Source organism: Octopus sinensis, linkage group LG7 (assembly GCF_006345805.1).
Source record: "Octopus sinensis linkage group LG7, ASM634580v1, whole genome shotgun sequence".
Taxonomy (NCBI): Eukaryota; Metazoa; Mollusca; class Cephalopoda; order Octopoda; family Octopodidae; genus Octopus; species Octopus sinensis.
In genome coordinates, this window is record NC_043003.1 from 101,532,432 (window position 1) to 101,554,053 (window position 21,622).

A 21,622-nucleotide genomic window follows, 5' to 3' on the forward strand; every position below is an offset into this window, starting at 1 on the left:
CTCTCTCTCTCTATATATATATATATATATATATATATATATTGCAGTTGTATAGATGTGAAGGCACATGGCTTAGTGCTTAGAATATTCAGCTCACAATTGTAAGGCCATGCATTCGATTCCTGGTGGTGCATTGTGTCCTTAAGCTAGACACTTTATTCCACATTGTTCCAGTCCACTCACCTGGTAAAAATGAGTTGTACCTTTATTTCAAAAAGTCAGCTTTGTCACATTCATTCTCTGTTATGCTGAATCTCCTTGAGAACTATGTTATGAGGAGCCTCACAGCCAGGTTGTCTGTTGATTGGATCAACTGGAACACTCTGTCACTGTTGTAACCGGCAGTATAGATGACAACTCTGCTTCTATTTTCACTCCTTGATATAAATGTAGGCTTAATTTCAATACACAGAACACCTTATTTGACATGACCCAGTGGCAACTCTTGTACAGAAGTATATGAATATACTTTTGACCATAGGTCTGCTCACTTAAATTGTAACTAAAATATCAATGTGTATGTATAATTAGTCAGAATTTGAGGGAATAATTACTGAAATAAATCAAAATCCCAAGTTTATGTATTCCAATGGTTCACCTCATAGTAGTTCTAAGTTTGTGTGAAACTTCATTGATAAACATGCTAATGAACTTGCTCTAATAGCCAAGTCACTGCCAGATTTGATCCAATAGATTTGGATATGTGAAAAAAATAGAATATGTGGTGAGGACTTGGCACTAACACAAACATGTTTTGCTGTGAATTTGTTGTTACAGGTAGATTTTACTGTGACATATAACTAATTTTTGTATTATTCTATTGTACTAACTAATTATGTACTACTATTATTTTTTATAACCTATTTTGAAATTTCTAATTAATAAATAATTTTAAAAAATATTTTGAGTTATTTTTAATAGAAGTATCAAGTATTAACAAATAGAAGTAATAAAGTTCTTAGTTTTAATAAAAGCTAATATTTTCTAAATCTAAATGTTTTATTTGAAATTTTACCCTTAGCTGCAATATTTTAAGTAAAAATTTTCTTGTTCTGTACTTGACCAGATGTAATAACTTGTCCTGTAATTTTTCAGGTTTATAATCTTAAAAATATTATTTCTCTTGCTTGCATTTTTCCATTCTTGTCAAAGGATACATGTTCACTGAACTTAAAGGTGGTGGTGTTTGACATACAAAATTGATATTAGAATAAATCCTGTTGGAATATAATTCAGTTATTTTTATAACTAAATTATAATTTTTTCTCCAACAATCTGAAAATGTTCAATTTTTACAAAATATCTTCCCAAAACTTCATAGTTTGTAGTTCAGTCTGTTGTGTGAAAAAGGACTTTCACTTGTTTGGCTGATAATAGCCTGATTACAATCTCTGCAACCAAAAACTACAGATGGCAGGAAACCTAATAAGATAAGAATTGTGATCTCCCTCACATTTACTCTATTTTTTTCTGGCCCATTGTCGTCATCATTTAATATCCATCCTCTATGCTGGCATGGGTTGAGTGGTTCGACAGGACTGCATTAAACTCCAATATATGTTTTGGCATGGTTTCTACTGCTTGATGCCCTTCTTCATACCAACTATTTTACAGAGTGTACTAAGTTTTTTTTTTCTTCCTGTGACATCAGTGCTTGTGAGGTTGCCAAGTAGCTCCAAAGACTCCCCAAACAGCCTAATTTCCCCTCATCATATTGGCTGTTATCAAATATAAGAAAAAAGTACATGGGAACAACTGACCAACGATAAATTATTTTTTGTGGCAAGAAGCATGTTTGGCCTAACAAAGATATTAATGCCAGAGATGATTTAATCACTCAATATTTTCTTCCCTTACAGTTTCAGTCATTCACAATCTATAGATCTGCAATTGAACAAAGAACACCTCAAGAGAAAAGTGCATTGCAGAGGAATCCTAAGGTTAGCTTGATTTTTATTGTTTTTTGTATTTGCAAGAATTTTACAAAATAATTTCTAGTGTCTGTGCATACACACACTATACTTCTTTGTATAGCATCTTGTTTTTTGAAAGCTTGCTTCTTCATTGTCTTTACTGTTTGTTGTAGGTTTGGAATGTTCACAGTGTTCTAAATGCACTTCATTCCCTTGTTGAGAAGTCCAATATCAACCGTCAATTAGAAGTATACACTAGTGGTGGTAAGTTCCATTAAATTTTATTAATCTTGGTAGAAATTTTTTTTACCATGAAATTTATTCTTTGTCTTTGAAGTCTGAGCTAATGGCAACATTTACAATTTCATTGAGCACACACTTTCTGTACAATTAATTATTCTAATACAGGGGTCTCCAAACTTCTTATATCATTAACCTTTTTATGGAATCATAAATGACTTACTACCCCATCATATAAATTTCTAAAATAACATTAAAAGGCATAATGAAGAAAAAATTTCTTGATTAAAGGCAATAATTCCTTTATTCTTTGAACATAACCACATTTTAATAAGAAATATTTTAAAGAAAATACGTAACAAAATTGACAAAAGAACATTAAAAACTATGTGCTTAGCGATTAGTAGTTATTACATTGATATTTGGCTGGAAATTTGTGAGTTTTAACTGAAGTTACTGCCCTCCTGCAGAGTCATTCAGTTTCTCTCCTTCAATGAAAATTGTGATATCTTCATAAAACCTGTGAATTTGTCCTTATTTATTTTTAAGACCACATTTTTAAATGCATTTCATCATATGACAGAGATCTCTAAAGCTCTGGCAAAATAATAATAAATGTCTGTGTTCTTGTTAACCCATTCATTACTATATTTCTAACCAAAATACACCCCTTATGTGTTTCAATTAATTTCTAACACAATCATAAATTTAGTCTGGTTTCATTAAACAACTATAACTTTTTTATTTATCAATATATTAATGTGATTTTTGGAAGATAATTTAACGAAAGGTTCTCCACCAATTCTATACTATAATTTTTGTCACAAAGTGACTCTAATTGCAGGTAGATACAGGTAAATTCAACAAAATATAAAATTATTAAAATTTTTGTTCAAACATCACTATAGAAAATGGGTTATTAGCTAATATTCAATTGGGTATACAACAAAATTTTACTATAGAAGAGTTGTGCACATTACTGGATTCATCGCTACTCCAGTAATTTGTTATTCTGGATAACTTTCTAATGCCCATAATAATATTTATGGCAAAATAATGCCTTAATTTCGGAAAATGAAACATCAGATTCATTATCAAATACCATGTGCTTTTTTTTTTTCCAGTTATAGAGTTAGATTTATCAAGGTCTTCAGTGGGAAATCTTTCGAATTCTGACTCGCTGCTTGACAGAAGGAAATTCGTATAATCACGTGTTTTCATGAATGTACTAATGAGATTTACTCTGATATTCTCATTTAAATATGAATAGGTGATTACGGGCGGTTTTGGGCAGCTTGGTCACATGAACCAAAATTTTTTCAGGTGGCTTTGGGTGGTTTGGTAACAAAAGGGTTAAATATTGAATATTATTGTATTTATCTGGCATTGGTTTGGTACTTGCCTCTCAGACATAGTCTCTGCTAGCAGATTCTTGTCTAATCATCTTTCATCCTGTGGGCACATTGTGACACTTTGCCATCATTATTTTTCTTTCCAGTTCCATCCACAATATTCCCACCCACTATTATATAATGTGAGGTAGCCATATATTTCCTCTGCAGCAAGAAACCTGTTATTGTCTCTTCTTTCATACTTTATCTTATCAATATCTTGCATAAATCTGCCTCCATTTCTGTTATACTCCTATTCAGTCAAGTTATATGGCAACCTCACTGGTTCTGGTACCATGCAAAAAAAAACACATACACACACCCAGTAAAGTGGTTGGCTTTAGGAAGGGTATCCATTCATAGAAACCATATCAAAGTGGGTATTGGAGCATGGCACAGTTCTCCAGCTTGCCAGACCCTGTCAAACTATCCAGCCTATGTTTGTATGAAAGACAAACGTGTGGTGGTGGTAGTGGCTGCATTTGGCCATGCTGAAAACAAAATGATCCTTTCACTAATTAGTAATGCTAAACATGAAAACAGGACCAAAATAGGAACCAAAATGTACAGTAGACATAATGACAAGCAGAACAGCCAGAAGTGAAGAACATTTCATAGACTTAAATAAATGTAGCCTTGCATTGAATGTATTATCACAGTTTTGCCATTTTGATTCCAGGTGACCCTGACAGTGTTGCAGGTGTATTTGGACAACATGCTCTGTACAAGATGTTGGGTTATTTCAGCTTAATAGGCCTACTGCGAATGCATTCACTTTTGGGCGATTACTATCAAGCCTTGAAAGTTCTAGAAAACATTGATTTTAATCAAACGGTAAGTTTCCCGTATTTTATAATTCTAATTTAATATTTTAATTCATTTATATATATATATATATTCCTTATTTGTTCTTTGCTGACATGGAGTGTGTTTATAATGCACTTGCAATTTTTTATTTGTATTGTAAAGCTGTTGTTGTTTAGTAATTAGTCATCTCTAACTGAGCAGAGCTGGCATTCCAGTCGTGACCATCCTGTCTTTCCTTTGAGCATAGCTTATCCAGGACTACATTATCCAACATGTCCCTTTCTTTTCAAAGTGGTGGGGTGTAGTTAGAGATATTTGGCTGCTATTTTTAGCAAGTTGGGGGAATCATTATTTCGAAGTATTTTGTCATTGTGCTTGACTATCAGTCTTTAGCCCTTAATAACAAATTCAGCATGGGAACATCGACACAGATTGTATTTTGACTTTAATTATTACATTGAATCCCTAATCAACAAATTTATTTATTGAGCCTTTTGATACCAGCTCACTTGAGACTGCCCCTGGTTATATGATCTGGCTTCTCACAACAGCCCTACAATATCATTCTAAAAATTAAGTTATCTCATCAAAATCTCAAGGCTACAAGATAAAGCTTGGTTGAATTCAAAATAATATGAATAAAGAAGTATTGCTTTTGACAGAATAATGTAAATACTAATTAATTTATGTTCAAAACACTAGTTTAATGGCCAAGTTTTATTACTAAGTTCTTCATTATTTTCAAAATTTATTGAAACTAAGGCAATGTATTTCAGTAGAAATGTAGTAACAAAAAGGTTAATGTGTATACAGCCCTATTACTTGGGAATAGATTGTTTGCAAAGATTTATAATTGAAATATACTGTTAACTAGATTAAAACTTCTTTTAGCCTGATGTTTTTCTGGAGAATTTAAATGAAACTAACAATTTCTAATATTCCCACTTTCAGAATAAATATTCTTGTGTGCCAGCATGTCAGATCACCACCTTTTATTATGTTGGATTTGCCTATATGATGATGCGCCGGTACCAAGATGCCATTCGTACATTCTCCAACATTTTACTCTATATTCAGCGTACTGAACAGATGTTCCAGTATAAGGTTCAGCTGTATGACCAGGTATGGATGTCACTGTTAATACTTCACGCATTATTTTAATTGAGAGAAAGGCCTCAAGATGGCAGAATCATTAGCAGTCAAACAAAATACTTGATGACATTTCATCTGTCTTTATATTCTTTCAAATTCTACCGAGATCAACTTTGCCCTTCATCTTTTCAGGCTCAATAAATTATCATTTGAGCATTGGGTTAGTGTAATCAAATATGATAGAATAGCTATGACACTACAGAACATGTATTTATATAATTCGGTTGTATGATGTCACTGTTAATACTACACTTATAATTTCAGTCTAAATATTGCACAGGAGCTGTGTGGTCTAGGTGTTACACTACTGAGCTTATATTTGTAACTTCAAATCTCATGCTCCTTGTCAAGACATAGCTCTACATGTTTTACATTGTGTCACTCTTGGCTGGTTAGCTGCAGGGAAGGTATCTAGTACTGAAATATCTGGCTTTGATTAACATTACATGTTTGGCCAGACCAGACATCAGTTACTTATGTCACTTTGTTAAAAATCTAGCTATATATATTATTTGTATTGTTTTCATTACAATCACCTCATGCTAATTTTCACACATACAGTTACTGCACATCCTGTTCCTCTAATCACTGCTTAGACAAGTACAGTGAAGTCGTCTTTCGTGGGGACGTTGAAGAGGATCTAAACATATTCAGAGTTGTTTCCCCATGCTTGTCAGAATAATTTGACTGTATGGAGCATTGACTAATATTGTCTTAGGTTCACTACACAATTTTTTCAGTGATCACTATATTAAATATATCGATATATTCCTGAAAGACACCTGCTTTTGTCACTGTTTTTGTTCTCTTCTCTTCACTTTACAGATCAACAAAATGAATGATAAAATGTACATGTTGTTGGCCATCTGTTTGGTTCTTCACCCGATGCGTATTGATGAAAGTGTTCATTTCAGGTTACGGGAAAAATGTGGAGATAGTATGTTAAAAATGCAAATGGGGTGAGTCAGTCCTTTTCATATTTGATCCCTTTTGTTTTGGTCTGTTAGCACTGAATTCTAAACGTTGCTGAGGAAAAGAGAAATGAAATTTAATTCTTTTGATACCAACTGGCTGCCTGAGCCCAACCCAGACTCTATGGTGTCCCAGACAGTTTAGATAATGACAAAGTTATTGCACTCAATTAGGCAATTCTCATCATTATCTTCATCATTTAGCATCTGCTTTTCATGTTGACCGAAGCTGGTAAGATGGATTGTTGCTGGAAAGAAAATATTTTGTATTTCCTTGCTTACTTGAATCTGCTTTATTAGTCCTAACTTTGTTTTACTTTTTATTTGAAGGAGTATAAATGATTTTGAGCAGTGCTTCAGTAGAGCCTGTCCCAAATTCTTGTCTCCTGTTACACCTGATTATGAAAAGGAAAATATGACCTTCAGCAAGGTATCTTTATATTTTATTTTGCTTTATATCTTTTTATATTAAATGTGTGTGTATGGATAATTTTGATAGAAGAACTAGAATCTCTGTTCCTGTGGATTTGTGATCTGAGAACTTTTTATGGCAAAGTATTCACTCTGTTTCCTACCAGCCTTTATTTTTTGTTTAACCCTTTACCAGATTTCTTTATCAAATGTAATACTTATTTATTCATATTGCTTTGAATTAAGCATGCATTATCTTGTAGCTTCCAGATATTGATGATGTTATTTTTACATTGACATAGTAAGTGTAAGAGACCAGATCTGACTGGTTTCAATATAAAACAGGAATATTTTCGCTTGATATGGCTGGTTTAAATGCTAAAGGGTAATTAAAGAAAGTAGTGTAATTTGAAATCAAAACGAGTTTAAGTTTGTTCCAAAGCATTCTTAGCATCTGTCAGAAATGTCAAATTTTTTTCATTTATGACTACTTCCTCCAAAGTTGAGCACAATATTACTGTAAGGAATTCTTGTAAGTTTGGGTGAAATGATTTTCAAATTTTGTGTTTGGTAGCTGGGGCTGTCAGCATTTAATATACTCTTTCCCCTGCTTGCATGGAATGTGCGGAATTTGTTGAGGCAAATTTTCTGTAACCAGACGCTCTTTTTATTGCCAGTTCTCACCTATTTCCAAGTAAGGTAATATATTTTCATGTGACCAAATACTCTTTCTTGGATGATTGGGAATAAGCAACATTGCTTGCATAACAGTCATGCTCATTTACAATCATCACATGATGTCAATACAATAGTGCATGCAAACACACACACACTCATGTGGTTGGCATTAGGAAGGGCATCCAGCCATAGAAACCTTGCCAAAGCAGTCCTTGACTCGAATCATTGTCAAACCATCCAACCCATGCTGGCATTGAACATGGATGTTAACTGATGATGATAGCAATCTACTTCCAGTTTCTATCTACCAAATTCTTTCACAAAGCTTTGCTCAGCCCAGGACTATAGTAGAAGACACATGCCTAAGGTGTCGTGGAGCGGGACTGACCCAAGTCACATGGTTGGAAAGCAAGCTTCTTGTCTACTACTTCACAGTTGGCTGGTGACATGACTTTTTGTAAAGACGAATCATTAAGTAGAATTTCAAATGTGAAAGCATATGCATGCCAAACTGATGCCTTGGGTTTGTTTCTCCTGTTTTTTCAGTATCCTTATGAATTACAACAGAAAGTTTTTCTACGAGAAGTGGAACAACAATTTAACTCGCTTAATATTCGCAGGTAATTTGGTTTTTTAGTGTTACCATCTCTCTTTTCTTTCTCACAGTTAAGTTATTAAAGATAGTCAACACCAATCACTCACAATATGTTGCATGTCCTGGCAAGGAAAGTAAACTCTTAGTTTTATTTTCCCTACATGGAACATCCACAGTTAAAGAAAAGTCTTAAGAGAACTGACATTTTCTTCCTTAGGTGGATCCTAAGACTTGGTCTTTGGCAAAGCATTATTAGTGAAGTTGTTAACAATATCCTTCCTCAATGTATTACAAATGATGCAAATATCTTTGTTATTGAACCATTGTTTCTTGTCAACATCTCTATTTTTCCAGTTTTGGGTGGGCTTTTTTTTTTTTTTATGATATTTCATGTGATTGCTATTTTATGGTCAATCTTTGTCCCTTGTATATGTCAGTAAAGAATTAGCGATCAGTTGGTGGCCACAGGTCTAGGCTAAGGAATTTAGAGATGTAGGTTTTACACTGATATCTCTAATGTTGATAGTGTATTACTGTGGCTCTTGTAAATTCTATCAGCAATGATAGAGGCTGAGTGGCAATAAGGTTTAGGTGCTACACTGCTGGTGCTGGTTTCACAATCATGATTCAAACCTCTCTATTGCAACCATTGCAGTATACCTGTTATTATTTTGGTTGTATGGTTTAGCTTTACTCCAACAGTGAAGACATTTACTATAATGATATGCATGTTAGTTGCACTAACAGTATAGCATTATAAGTTTCCCAGCAGGTAGTGAAGCATGTAATCCAGTGTATTTTAGAGGTTTCATATTTATGTAGTGAATCTGGGAGTATCATCTCAGAACTAATGAATATAGTCAGTGTCTCGGCTAATAATCCACCACACTGTCCATGTATTCAAGTATCTGAGCTTCTCAAATAATTTTGTGATTTGTTCTTTGATAATTTCTGAGTTTTGATATAATTATAACTTTTTTTTTTCAGTTTCCTCAAGTTATACACTACCTTGCCTATTCCAAAGTTGGCAGCTATGATTGACATTGTAAGTTCCCTTTCTTTGTACTGTGGCACAAGTATACTAAAATACTGTTGTTTCTGAAATCTCAAAGAACTTTTAAAGACCAGTGTTTAACTCTACTCTTAAAGTGTTCAGATCATGAGAAATAAATCTCCCTTGCTTATGATGCTGCCATGTTTCAAATAACATGTTCTGGTAATCTGTGGTAGATCAGACCAGCTCTGGTATTTGATCTATAACTATAATGTTGATTCTGAAGTACTGGATGTTAAAGTCAACCTTCACTGTATTTAGAATTCAAAGCATAGAGGGACATAAGTACATACTGTAATCATTTTGTCTGGCATTCTATCAATCCTGCTAGTCCACTACCATCAATAATATTAATTATGCTAACTTTTTGTTTTTATATGTACCTGTTGTGTGCATCAGGCTTCAAAGAAGTGGCAAAGTGAGAGGGAAAGAGACAGTGAGTGGTGACAGCATTCGTTTTTGTGTTTTTAAATGTTTCATAACCCTTGGTCTACCAGAGAAAATGTATGTCACTAATTACCAACTGGGTCCAATGGACCCAATATTTTTCTTTTAATTAAATTTTATTCAAACTACCACTATTTCTTAGCTACATTATATATGTTATCAGGTGAATGAAGAATTATTGTTTCTCATAATTTTTAATAAGAAAAATACAACTCACAGAACATAGTATAAATTTTAAAAATTACAAAAATACACAATCACAGCTCATCATGGCAGTGAATGCAGACAACATTGGAATGTTCTTGGCAAACATGGATATTATAATTCTTACATCTAGTACAAGTTTTCCCGTCTTTTTTTTTTTGGACCACACAAAGAACACCTTCCTTTTTTCTTTGGCTTAGGAATCTCAAATGAAGTTGAAGATAGTCTTCTTTTCTTGTTTGGTTGAGAAATGTTAGCGGAACAAGGAGATTGTTTGTCACGTTCTTGTTTAGCATATATCCAGCAAGTTCCTTTCCTAAATGAATTTGGCACTGTCTTCTTTTATCCTTGAAACTTAGCAACAATGAAAGTATTCACTGCACTTATATCAATCACTTTGTAGAATATAACCATAGGCCATCTTCGAGTCATTCTTTTGCAAGTGTATGTCCCTGCCATCTTGTTTAGAGTATCTACTCCTCCTTTTGTTTTGTTGTAACATGTTATAACTTCAGGTTTCTTTCCAGCACTTTTTGAATCATTTGGAGGCTGAGAGTGCATTGTACTCATAAGCGTGACTACATAATTTTTCTTGGGACAAAAAGATAGGATCGTAGAATCCTTTTGAAATCCAAATATTGTGCTGTTAATTTCTCTTTCTTTTTTATTTGCGAAAGCACTTGAAAGTTCAACTCTCTTCTTTCTAATTGTTCCAACTAAAGTAATTTTCTTGCTAAGCAGCTTTCGAGCTAATCCCAAACTTATTAAAAAAAATTATCACAAGTTATATTCACCTGACTGGCTTCCATACCGGTGGCATGTAAAAAGCACCCACTACACTCTCGGAGTGGTTGGCATTAGGAAGGGCATCCAGCTGTAGAAATATTGCCAGATCAGATTGGAGCTTCCTGGCCTGCCAGTCCCCAGTTAAACCATCCAACCCATGCCAGCATGGAAAATGGATGTTACACAATGATGATGATGATGATGATGACATAAGAGAGAAAGATAGTGAGAGAACGAGTGAAAGAGATAGTGAGTTGTGACGGCGTTCGTTTTGTGTTAACTCACAAATGGCTGAGTACTCCACAGACATGCATTACATTAACGTAGTTCTCAGGGAGATTCAGCCTCACACAGAATATGAAAGGCAGGCCCCTTTGAATTACAGCTACAACTCAAGACATATATGAATGTATTTGAGTGTGTGTATAGGTTAGTTAAAACGTGTTTGCAGTAATAAGTGTCGCATGGTGGAGATTAATGCAATTGCCAAACTTTGATTCATAAATCCATTTATTATTTCGTTCTTTTGCATTTCAATTTGTACCCAGAAATTTTCAACAACTGCATGCCAGAAGAAATGGGAAAATGAGTAATTTTATCTCCTAAAAATTCTTACTGTCTTGCAATAAATGAAAAAGTTCTTAATATCTTCTTTCTAATTGTTCCAACTAAAGTAATTTTCTTGCTAAGCAGCTTTCGAGCTAATCCCAAACTTATTAAAAAAAATTATCACAAGTTATATTCACCTGACTGGCTTCCATACCGGTGGCATGTAAAAAGCACCCACTACACTCTTGAGCACACATTCAGTGTCCTGCAATAATGAAGAGGAGGTTCAGAACTATCCATTTGAATTCAGCAACTCACTCCATCCGGTATGCCTCCTCATTGCCTCAACTTAAAAATAGGGGCTATTGTAATGCTGCTAAGAAATCTTTCGATCAGTCAAGGATTATGTAATGGAATTCGCATTAAAGGGCAAAGACTTCATGAACATTGTGTAGAGGCATCATTGGTAACAGGCTTCATCAGAGGTCGTACAGTTCTAATTCCCAAAATTAAACTTAGCCCAAGTGATGCAGATATCCCATTCACACAGACTTCAGTTTCCACTTTAACTTGCATATTCAGTGACAATTAATAAGGCTCAAGGGCAAATATTTGAAAAAGTTGAAATGCATTTGCCTCAGCTCGTATTTTCTCATGACCAATTATATGTTGCATTTTCAAGAGCATGAGCTATAAACAATATCAAAGTAAGAGTTATGACACTCAATTGGGATAACAAACAAGGCCAAAAACATGGTGTGTGATATACACACAAAATTTTGTCTACCGTGAAGTACTGTGTGGAAGACCACTGCACCAAATAACATCACCACCACACCAGCTGCTCCATCATTACACATCCACATTACACCTTTAAGATTGGGGAACCAGTTAGGGACCTGCTGGATCTCTTGGCATATTAGCAAGCCACAAAATCACACCAGCCAGCATTACTACTACCTCCAAGCCCATCATATGTATGTATGTGTTTGTCCCACCCACCATTGCTTGACAACTGATGTTTGTACATTTGCATCCCTGTGATTTAGCTGTTCAGCAGAAGAGACTTATAGTATAAGCACCAGGCTTACAGGGAATAAGGCCAGGGGTCAATTTTTCTTCAACTAAGGGGTAGTGCTCCAGCATGGCCACGGCTAAATGACTGAAATAAGTAAAAGGCTAAAAGAATACCAGAAAAATGTTCTGTACAACTAAACCAGGATGGTTCTTTGAATATGTACGATGTATTTTAAGGTTAAATAGTAATTCCATTTACGTTTGTGTAACTGAGACATTTTGGTTGGATTATATAGTCATTGGTGTTACATTACTTTCTATATTCTGTAACTGTCACATTATACTTTTCTAGGCTTGAAATTTTTATGGGAAGGGGGCCAGTTGATTAGATCGACCCCAGTACACAACTGGTACTTTATCAACCCCAAAAGGATGAAAGGTCAAGTCGATCATGGTAGAATTTGAACTCAGAACATAAAGACAGACTGTCATAATATGCAAACATTTCTCATGACACCAGTACACTGTTTACAGATGCTTATATTCTTTGTTTTCCATGAATTTTTCATGGTTTCAGCTAGTTATCATTTCTTATATCTATCAATATATGGCCAATTTTTTATTCTCTCTAAGTTCAAGATGTAAAATAATTTAGATATTGCTAGTTATTTTGTTTGGTGCTCTACCAATTCTACCATTTATCAGGAATGATTTTAGGGTAGCTACTCATGAATTGTTACCATATGTCCCTTTAAAGCTTGGTGAGACACATGTTTTCTTGTGAAATCAGACTGAAGTAAACAAATATACAAATTTGTTAAAAATATCCACTCTTGCCAACTTAGAAAATAGCAGAAGAAAACTTCTTATAATTGACAGAATGCCATGTAATTACAGAGGATGGAGGCCAATCAGTTGAGTTGAATAGCAACACTACAGAATGACTCATACCTTTGTGGTTCAGTACCTAAAACTGAGTCACTGTATTTGAGCTATCCCAAGTATTGATCTGTTCTGTCTTTATCATGAATGTTTTTTTTTTAGATTAAACTGGTTACTTAATAATTTATTTTTTTTACTTTTCCTCTTTCAGTCTGAACACGAACTACACACTCAGCTCATGTGTTTCAAGGTGAGATTCCTCAGGGATTTTATTGTTTAACTTTTTTTTTGTAGTAATTTCAGTTTAATTATATTTCATGGTAGTGATTCATTAACGATTTTGTGGTCAACAATGTTGTAGTTATTTGTATTGGTAAAAGATGAAATAAATGTATACTGGTATACATTTATACAATATATTGATGTGCATTGGAAATAGATGAAGTGATAGGGAATAGATTTGTGGTTCAGTAGAGCTGGACTTCTAAAACAGTGTTCACCTACAGTATTAAGTTAACACCGTTTTATGTTCATTGTGTTTTGCTAAGTATTACTTGTAATTGAAGTTAAATCATGTTGTTAAGCTAAAGGGAAGTGAAGGAGTATCATCATCATCATCATCTATAATACACAAAGATGGCCACTGTGCAGACAAGTAATGACAGGTTGAGAGAGATACCTGAAAACCTGATATTTCCCTCTGACAAAACTTAATAAGTACACAACACATTCCTTGGATAATGGAACGGTACCTTTAATGATTCTACAAAAAGAAAATAACTGTGTGTCTCCTTGTCGTAAATCTCTGTGTTACCACGTGTAGCAACCACGATTGAAAACACGCACCACACACGAATATATACACAAAGCGAATTTATATTATACTTTCTTCGCTGAGGCATTGCAGTGAGTATTGTGCATATAATTGTATCTTTTTTCATTCACACACACAATGAGGAAAGCGGGAACAGTTAACAAAAAATAAGATCTTATTTATTTATCTCCCTAACAAGTGTGCACATTATAAACACACCAATCATTGACTCCTTACATCTCTTGATTGCACATATAATTGTATCTTGTATACACACATACAATGAGGAAAGTGGAAACAGTTAACAACAATAACAAAAAATAAAACATCTTATTTATCTCCCTAACAAGTGTGCTATATCTTCACTTTTTTTTTTACCTTTGTACTATGGTATGGATGGGCAGACAGAACAAAACTGCCACGGTATCATCTGTGGATGAGCTGTGCGACAAAACTGGTCACTGTCCTAAAATAGAGCATTGCCCAGCAAATCACATCTGTCATCTATGCACAAAACTCAAAAATTCCTTCCAAAATAGATGGGTTGACTGCAGTAAATGTCGTGTTTCGATCTGCTTTCAATGTGCCACAAACTTTCAGAAGATCCCAGGTCAAAAGAAAGGACACCTTACTTCTATGATGGATAAACTCTGGGAAATAGTCCAGCTACCAAACTGGTCATTTCAGTGCCATACTTGTGTGTCTTCTGCTGCTATTGCTGCTGAACAGCAAAAACCAACTACTTTGTCTCCCAAAACCAGTTCTGTTGATGAAGAACAAAAATTAAAGCAACAAAAATCGGCCATTCCTGTTGAAGAACATCAACAAAAACTTAATCTGCCTATGTCTTCCTCCCTTATTGCTCTTCAACAACAAAAATTGATCATTCCAGCCGAAGTACATCTCCCGATACTTCTCAACATCAGCAAAAATCAACCATCAGCACAGAAGTTGCAGAAATTAGACAAATGATTTCTGCTTTAAGCCGCGAAATAGCAGGAATCAAAACCAGCATCTGTGCTAAACCTCACAAGGAGGAGTCGTATCAGAGTGCCTTGCTCAGCAATTTACCTGTAGCTCTTACGGAACCTCAACGCATAGAGGAAGTTGCTGAATCAACCACTCATGAGGTAATTGCCATCGGAGTGCCGGAAGATGTGGTAGATCTACAGGCATTTACTAGAAACTAATAAGGACCTCAGCTGTGTTCCTCCAAAAAGTGCTTTCTGCCTTGGCCGACCAGGATCCAAACCCAGATTGATCCGGCTGATGTTTTCAAACTCTACTGAGGCATGGGCATACATACCATCTAGCAGCTGATAGGGATCGGCGCGGAAACAGAATTACCTTTAGGACATGTCCTGGCCTACCACCTGATGTACGCCCAAAGCTAAGATCTGTAGCTTCCCTAAATCGCAACTCTGTGCCACAGGAAAGCTTTAGCCTACGTGATGATGGGCAAATATGGAAATTTATCAAGTCTGGTGAGTCGTGGATAAGGGATATTAGTTGGACTGAGCAAACTGCATCCACAACAACTTGCAATACAAAAATCATGGGAAACTAAGCAAGAACAATCAGCCATCCCCTGTATATCATCGCCATCTGAAATCCAGATACAAACTGTTGTCCTTGAATGCCCGTAGTTTATGCCACAAGGTACAGCTTTTTGACTCTTATGTCAAAAGTATCGACCCAGATTTCATCACAGTCACGGAAACATGGGCACATTCTGCACTCTGTGATGGGGTTTTCAGCATAGCCGGCTACAACCTGTTCCGCAAAGACTGCATTAATCGCTGTGGTGGAGGTGTGATGGTTTATGTTCGATCAAATCTATCAGCAATTCCTTGTGATGATTTGAACCAATCTCAGCAGAAAGTATTTTTCTGCAATATACATATGACCATGTCAACACTTCTGCTTGAAGTTGTTTACCGCCCCCTGAATTATCATCAAGACACACAACTTTTTGATATCCTCAGAGCTGCTGCCATGAAAACAGCCACTTATGTTTATATTATGGGGGACTTCAATTTCCCTGAGATTGACTGGGAGGCCTTCTGCTGGCCGCAAAGTGCAGGCGATTTCCTTGAACTGGTGCTGGATTCAAATTAGCCCCAAGGGGTAACAACACTTTGGATCTGTTATTTACCGCTTCTGAAACAATTATTAGTGTCACTACTGAAGAACCTTTTGGTGACTGATCATTCTATAATCATGACCGACTTGTCTCTGATTGGTTGTAACAAAAACCACAACCATTTTCAAACTGCCCACTTTGACTGGAATAAAGCAGACTGGAGCTCTTATTGTACTGAGCTGCGACGCCCAAACTGGCTCGAATTTTATGCTTCTGGAGATGTGAACACTATACTTCAGAACATTCTGAATTCAATATGGGCAGCATGTGCAGCAGTCCGACTTGCTAGGAAAGAACGCCGTAATGCTGAACAGGAATACAAATTGCATAAATCAGAGATCAACAGGAAAAAGCGCAATAGATCAGCCAACCATCTCAAGCAGGTGACAAAAAAGGCAGTGCTTGAATTCGAACAGCGCATAGCAACCAACCCTGACAGCAAAGTGTTCTGGAAGTATGTACGCTCAAAGCAGAGACCTCACTCTCCAGTTGGTCCCCTTCACAATCCCCACACAGGACAGATTACTGGCAACCCCAAAGAATGTGCAGAAATCATTGCTGAATGCTATGCAGGCATCTTTACTGTCGAAGATCAAAATGTTCCATCTCCATCACCTCTGACACCGGACTCTATAACTACTATGAAATTTACACCAGCAATGCTACAACGCCACCTTAAGAATAAACATAACTATGTCTCTCCTGGTCTCAATGATGTTACATTCTCAAATGCGGTGGATACTTTCTTCTAAACCAACTTTCACTATTCTTTCAATTCTGTCTTGACAATGGTGTTACTCCAGAGCAGTGGAAAACTGCCAGTGTTATCCCTCTGTTCAAAAAAAGTGACCATACATCGCCTGTCAACTATCGCCCTGTTAGTCTTACTAGCTGCATCACCGAACTGATGGAATCCTGTGTCAGAGAAACCCTCTGGAACTTCTGGAAGTCTCACAGCCTCATCCAGCCGTCACAATTTGGTTTTATTCCTAACTCCAGCTGCTGTAATCAACTCATCGAGTTTCTTGAGGACATTACCCGAATCACTGATCGCAGATCCTGGGTGGATGTTGTTTACCTGGACTTTGCTAAGGCTTTTAATTCTGTGCCACACAAAAGACTTATGGTGAAACTCTCTGTGATAGGTGTAAGAGACGATCTCTATAACTGGTTAAAGTCCTTTATCATCAGCCAAAAAGAGGTTGTCACAGTTCTAGGACAGCACTCTTCACCCTATGAGATGACATCTGGTGTACCACAGGGATCTGTTCTTGGCCCCCTTTTATTTGTTGCATATGTTAATGACATAGATGCCAACTTAAAGAATGCCACAGTGCTTAAATATGCAGATGACATCAAGCTGTACCTCGAAATAAAGAGGTCAGATCCTGTACACTATAGATCTCTATTGCAATCAGACCTGGACACAATGCAGCAGTGGATCATGGACTGGCAACTTAAGCTGGCTGTGGACAAATGTACCACCATGCATTGTGGGAGGAGAAACCCAGCGTCTATCTACTTCCTCCACAACACTAATCTAAAAAAGTCTTCGTGTGAACGTGACCTGGGTCTTATTGTCGACAGCGATTTGCGTTGGACAAAACACATCGCTAAAATTGCCAAGAAGACTGAGGGTGTCTTGGCATCACTCACCAAGTCCTTTGTGAGCCGCTCTCCGGCTATCTATCTGCGGCTTTATATAGCTATGGTACGACCTCACCTGGAATTAGCATCACCGGTCTGGAACCCCTATCTTGCCCAGGATATTAATCGTCTGGAAGCCGTTCAGCAACGTGCACCCAAGAGAATACCCTCCATCAGGCATTTGCCATATTCTGAACGCCTTACTTCCCTGGACATGGATACGTTGAAACTCTGACGTCTGGCAGCTGACTTGGCAGACACCCATGAAATTATTAACCATCTTACTAACAATAACTCTGAGCACCTTTTCAAACTCCATCTGTCTAACACCCGTAGACATGTTTACAAAGTCAGAAAACAGCTCCCATGACTTTCGGAAACATTTTTTCACGCTAAGAGTGGCTGAAGCATGGAACAAACTGCCGGCATCAGTTGTTAGTTGTCGGAGCACTGCATCCTTTAAAACTTCCATGCTTCCTGAGATTCGCCAACACTACACCTGATTTTCTCCCCTCCATACACACGCAAGTATGTATCTGACTCATACACTGTTCACTTTCCAGGCATTTGTACATTACTGCATATACTTTATACGCACTTTTGACAAGTTGTGGTGCGCCTGAGCACTGTATACAATAATTTCATTATTATAATTACTCATCATTGTTTTAATGTCTATTTTCCCATGCTTGCATGGATCTGAGGATATGTTAGGGTTGGGTTTTTCTATGGCCAGATGTCCTTCCTGTCACCTCCAACCCCCTCTCTTGTTTCCAAGTGAGGTAATAACCTCCCAGTCTGTTGAACAGCTAACAGCCTGGACATGTTTTGTGTGGGGAACTGGAAGCAAACAAAGCTTTTTAAGGAGCCTTTTGTTTACAGACCAGTGGAAATATAAACATACAAACCAGTGGAAACAGATGAACATACAAATATATATATATATGGTCATCCCATAAATAATGCGTTTTTTTATACTTTTATTTTTTTAAATTAAGATAAGTAAAGTTGTTTTTTAATTTGAAATACACTCTCCTTCATTTTCTACAATGCTCTTCCATCTTTCAAAATTCACTTGTCCATGATGAAAAGTACTTTTCCACTACTGTTCTGACCTCGTCTATAGAATTCATGTTTTTTCCATCCAAATGATTTTGAAGACTACAGAATAAATGATAATCAGATGAGGCAATATTTGGCAAATATGGTGGGTGGGGCATCGTTTCCATTCGAACTGCTCAAGCCTTTCGAATGTCATCTTCACTGTATGTGGCCAAGCATTATCCTGATGGAAGAACACCTTTCATCTTGAAACCATATAATGTCATTTTTCTTCTAGCGCTTACATTAGCCACTCAAACTGCTCATAGTAGATCTCCTTTGTTATTGTTTGGTTTGGGTTTAGAAGTTTAAAGTGGACTAAACCTTTCATATTCCACCAAACAAATAACAACACCATATGTGAGTGAAGACCTTTAGCTTGGGGTGCCACTGTTTCTCCTTTCCCTACCCACTTTCTTCAGTGTTTGACATTTTTATAGAGAATCCATTTTTTCATCCCCAGTCACTATTCAATCTGTGAGATATGACAGCAAAAAAAAAAAAGCACACATTCACTCTCTGCACAGTATTATACTCAGAATGTTCGTGAGGAAACCATTGACCCAATTTGCTGACTTTACCAATGGTACACAGGTGTCAAATGGTTGAATGACCAAATCCAAGCTTCTCTGCTAGTTCCTCAACAGTTACAATGGGGTTTTGTTCCACCAAGGTTTGCTGGATGTCCTCGTTGAACTTTAAAGATCTTCCAGGACAGGGCTCGTTTTCTAGGCTGTAATTTCTGGCTTGAAATTTCTGGAACCACTGTCGACACTAGCTTATACTTATTATCTGATCCCCATATACTGCATAAATATTCCTTGCACTTTCCATTGCATTGTTGCCTTTATTGAACTCATAAAGCAAAATATGCCAAATATGCTTTGTCACTTCCATTATAGCTTTGTAAAAATAACTGTTAAAATCAAACTGACTCTTCAAAACTTGCACTAAGGATAAGAACAAGGTAAAATTACTACCTGCTTTTTTAGCAAGTTAATGCAGGTAGTTTATTCTGTCTCCCTCTGACTTAGTCCATGCAATTGAAAAAACCACATCATTTATGGGATGACCCTATATATATATATATATATATATAAATAAAAACACACAGACACACAACAGGCTTCATTGCCTATGCCTGTGGTGTAACCAACCCACTTAAGCATACCTTTCTTTCATTGGACACTAAACTCTGCTTGCGAAGACCTGTTGAGGCAAGTGAAATGGAAATCTAATTCAATGACAGCACTGTATGACTGGCATCCATGCTAGTGGAGCGCTAAGAGCACCATCCGAGCATGGTCGTTGCCAGGGCCGCTGACTGGCCCCTGTGCCGGTGGCACGTAAAAGGCACCATTCGATCATGATTGCCGGTGGTATGTGAAAAACAACATTCGAGCGAGGGCATTGCCAGTGCCTCTGGACTGGCTCCTGTGCAGGTAACACGTAAAAACACCATTTGAGCATGGCTGTTGCCAGTACTGCCTGACTGGCACGTAAAAGCACCCACTACACTCTCAGAGTGGTTGACATTAGGAAGGGCATCCAGCTGTAGAATCTCTGCCAGATCAGATTGGAGCCTGGTGCAGCCATCTGGCTCCCCAGTCAAACCATCCAACCCATACCAGCATGGAAAGTAGACGTTAAATGATGATGAAATCCACTTATAAGACTTTGGTCAGCCTGTAGCTCTAGCAGAAGACGGTTGCCCAACATGCCATGCAGTGGGACTGTGGTTGAGAAACAAACTTCACAAACACATTGCCATTTTGTGACTATATAATAACTGTATACTCTTTTTAAATAACTGTTTTATAGATCAAATTAAATATTTAAAATTTCAAGATTATTTCTGTTTTGTTTTTTAAAGTTAATTTTAAAAAATTGTTTTCATATACAATTATTGTTGTTAAACTTTTATTTGTAGCACAAAATGAAGAATTTGGTTTGGACAAAAGGCACCAGTGGTCTTGATGGTGAATTCCAGTCCACTTCAGAACTAGATTTCTACATTAATCGGGTATGACAGAATTTTAGAGGCTCTTTATTTTCAGTTACCTTCCAAGTTGATGGTAATGTGTGTTTTTGTTGGTGCAGCGAGCCATCTGGTTGATAACAATAAATAAAATACTCTTTTATTTTATATGTTAGTGCTTCCAATAGTAATCATTGTAATTGATGCCAGAAAATTGAGTAAATAACCCCAATGGCTTAGATATTTCTGTATTCTAATTGTGAACCAACCATATATAACTCTTTCCACTCTTAGTTTATATGATATTAGCAGATGTTTATTATCAAACTTGTGAAGCCAATAAAATTTCATGTATTGCTCCACTGTGTGAGAAGTGATTTATTATACAAACTTACACTGATAGTTTAGAGAAGGGATGTGGAAAACTTCTTATATCTTTGGCCCTTTCATGGAATATCTAATTACACCCACACTCTAGGTAAATTTCTGAAATAAGATTAAATCGTATAGTTAATATTTCCTTCATTCTTTTTTGTCATTACCATTTTTTAAATGAATATTTACAGAAATCTAATGAAAATACTTAAACAAAATTGTATAAGAACAATAAAAATTCAGTCCTATATTGGTATAGTTGGAATATTTAATGTGAAATGTGTTTAGTGATTACTAATTATTGCATTGATATTTTGCTGGAAATTACTGAGTTTTAGCCTTAAATTACCATGCTCTTCTAGATTCGGTTTGCTAATAATTGAGCTCACTCAATGCTCAAAAATCACACTCAAACACACACTCAAAAGTCAATATTGACCATTTTGTTGTCCCAGGTTTAGACAGTT

At 36.2% G+C, this 21,622-nt stretch overlaps 1 protein-coding gene across 1 annotated transcript in view; it reads left to right on the forward strand.

Moving 5' to 3' along the window:
- The window catches only part of LOC115213928 (eukaryotic translation initiation factor 3 subunit L), a 40,026-nt gene that overhangs the window by 14,519 nt on the left and 3,885 nt on the right, over window positions 1–21,622 (forward strand). Inside the window, exons 8-17 of the mRNA XM_029782924.2 lie at window positions 1,860–1,940; window positions 2,087–2,177; window positions 4,224–4,378; window positions 5,303–5,473; window positions 6,329–6,462; window positions 6,805–6,904; window positions 8,110–8,183; window positions 9,146–9,203; window positions 13,309–13,347; window positions 20,733–20,825. Coding sequence (XP_029638784.1) covers window positions 1,860–1,940; window positions 2,087–2,177; window positions 4,224–4,378; window positions 5,303–5,473; window positions 6,329–6,462; window positions 6,805–6,904; window positions 8,110–8,183; window positions 9,146–9,203; window positions 13,309–13,347; window positions 20,733–20,825 — 996 coding nt within the window. The remainder of the gene's footprint in view (window positions 1–1,859; window positions 1,941–2,086; window positions 2,178–4,223; window positions 4,379–5,302; window positions 5,474–6,328; window positions 6,463–6,804; window positions 6,905–8,109; window positions 8,184–9,145; window positions 9,204–13,308; window positions 13,348–20,732; window positions 20,826–21,622) is intronic.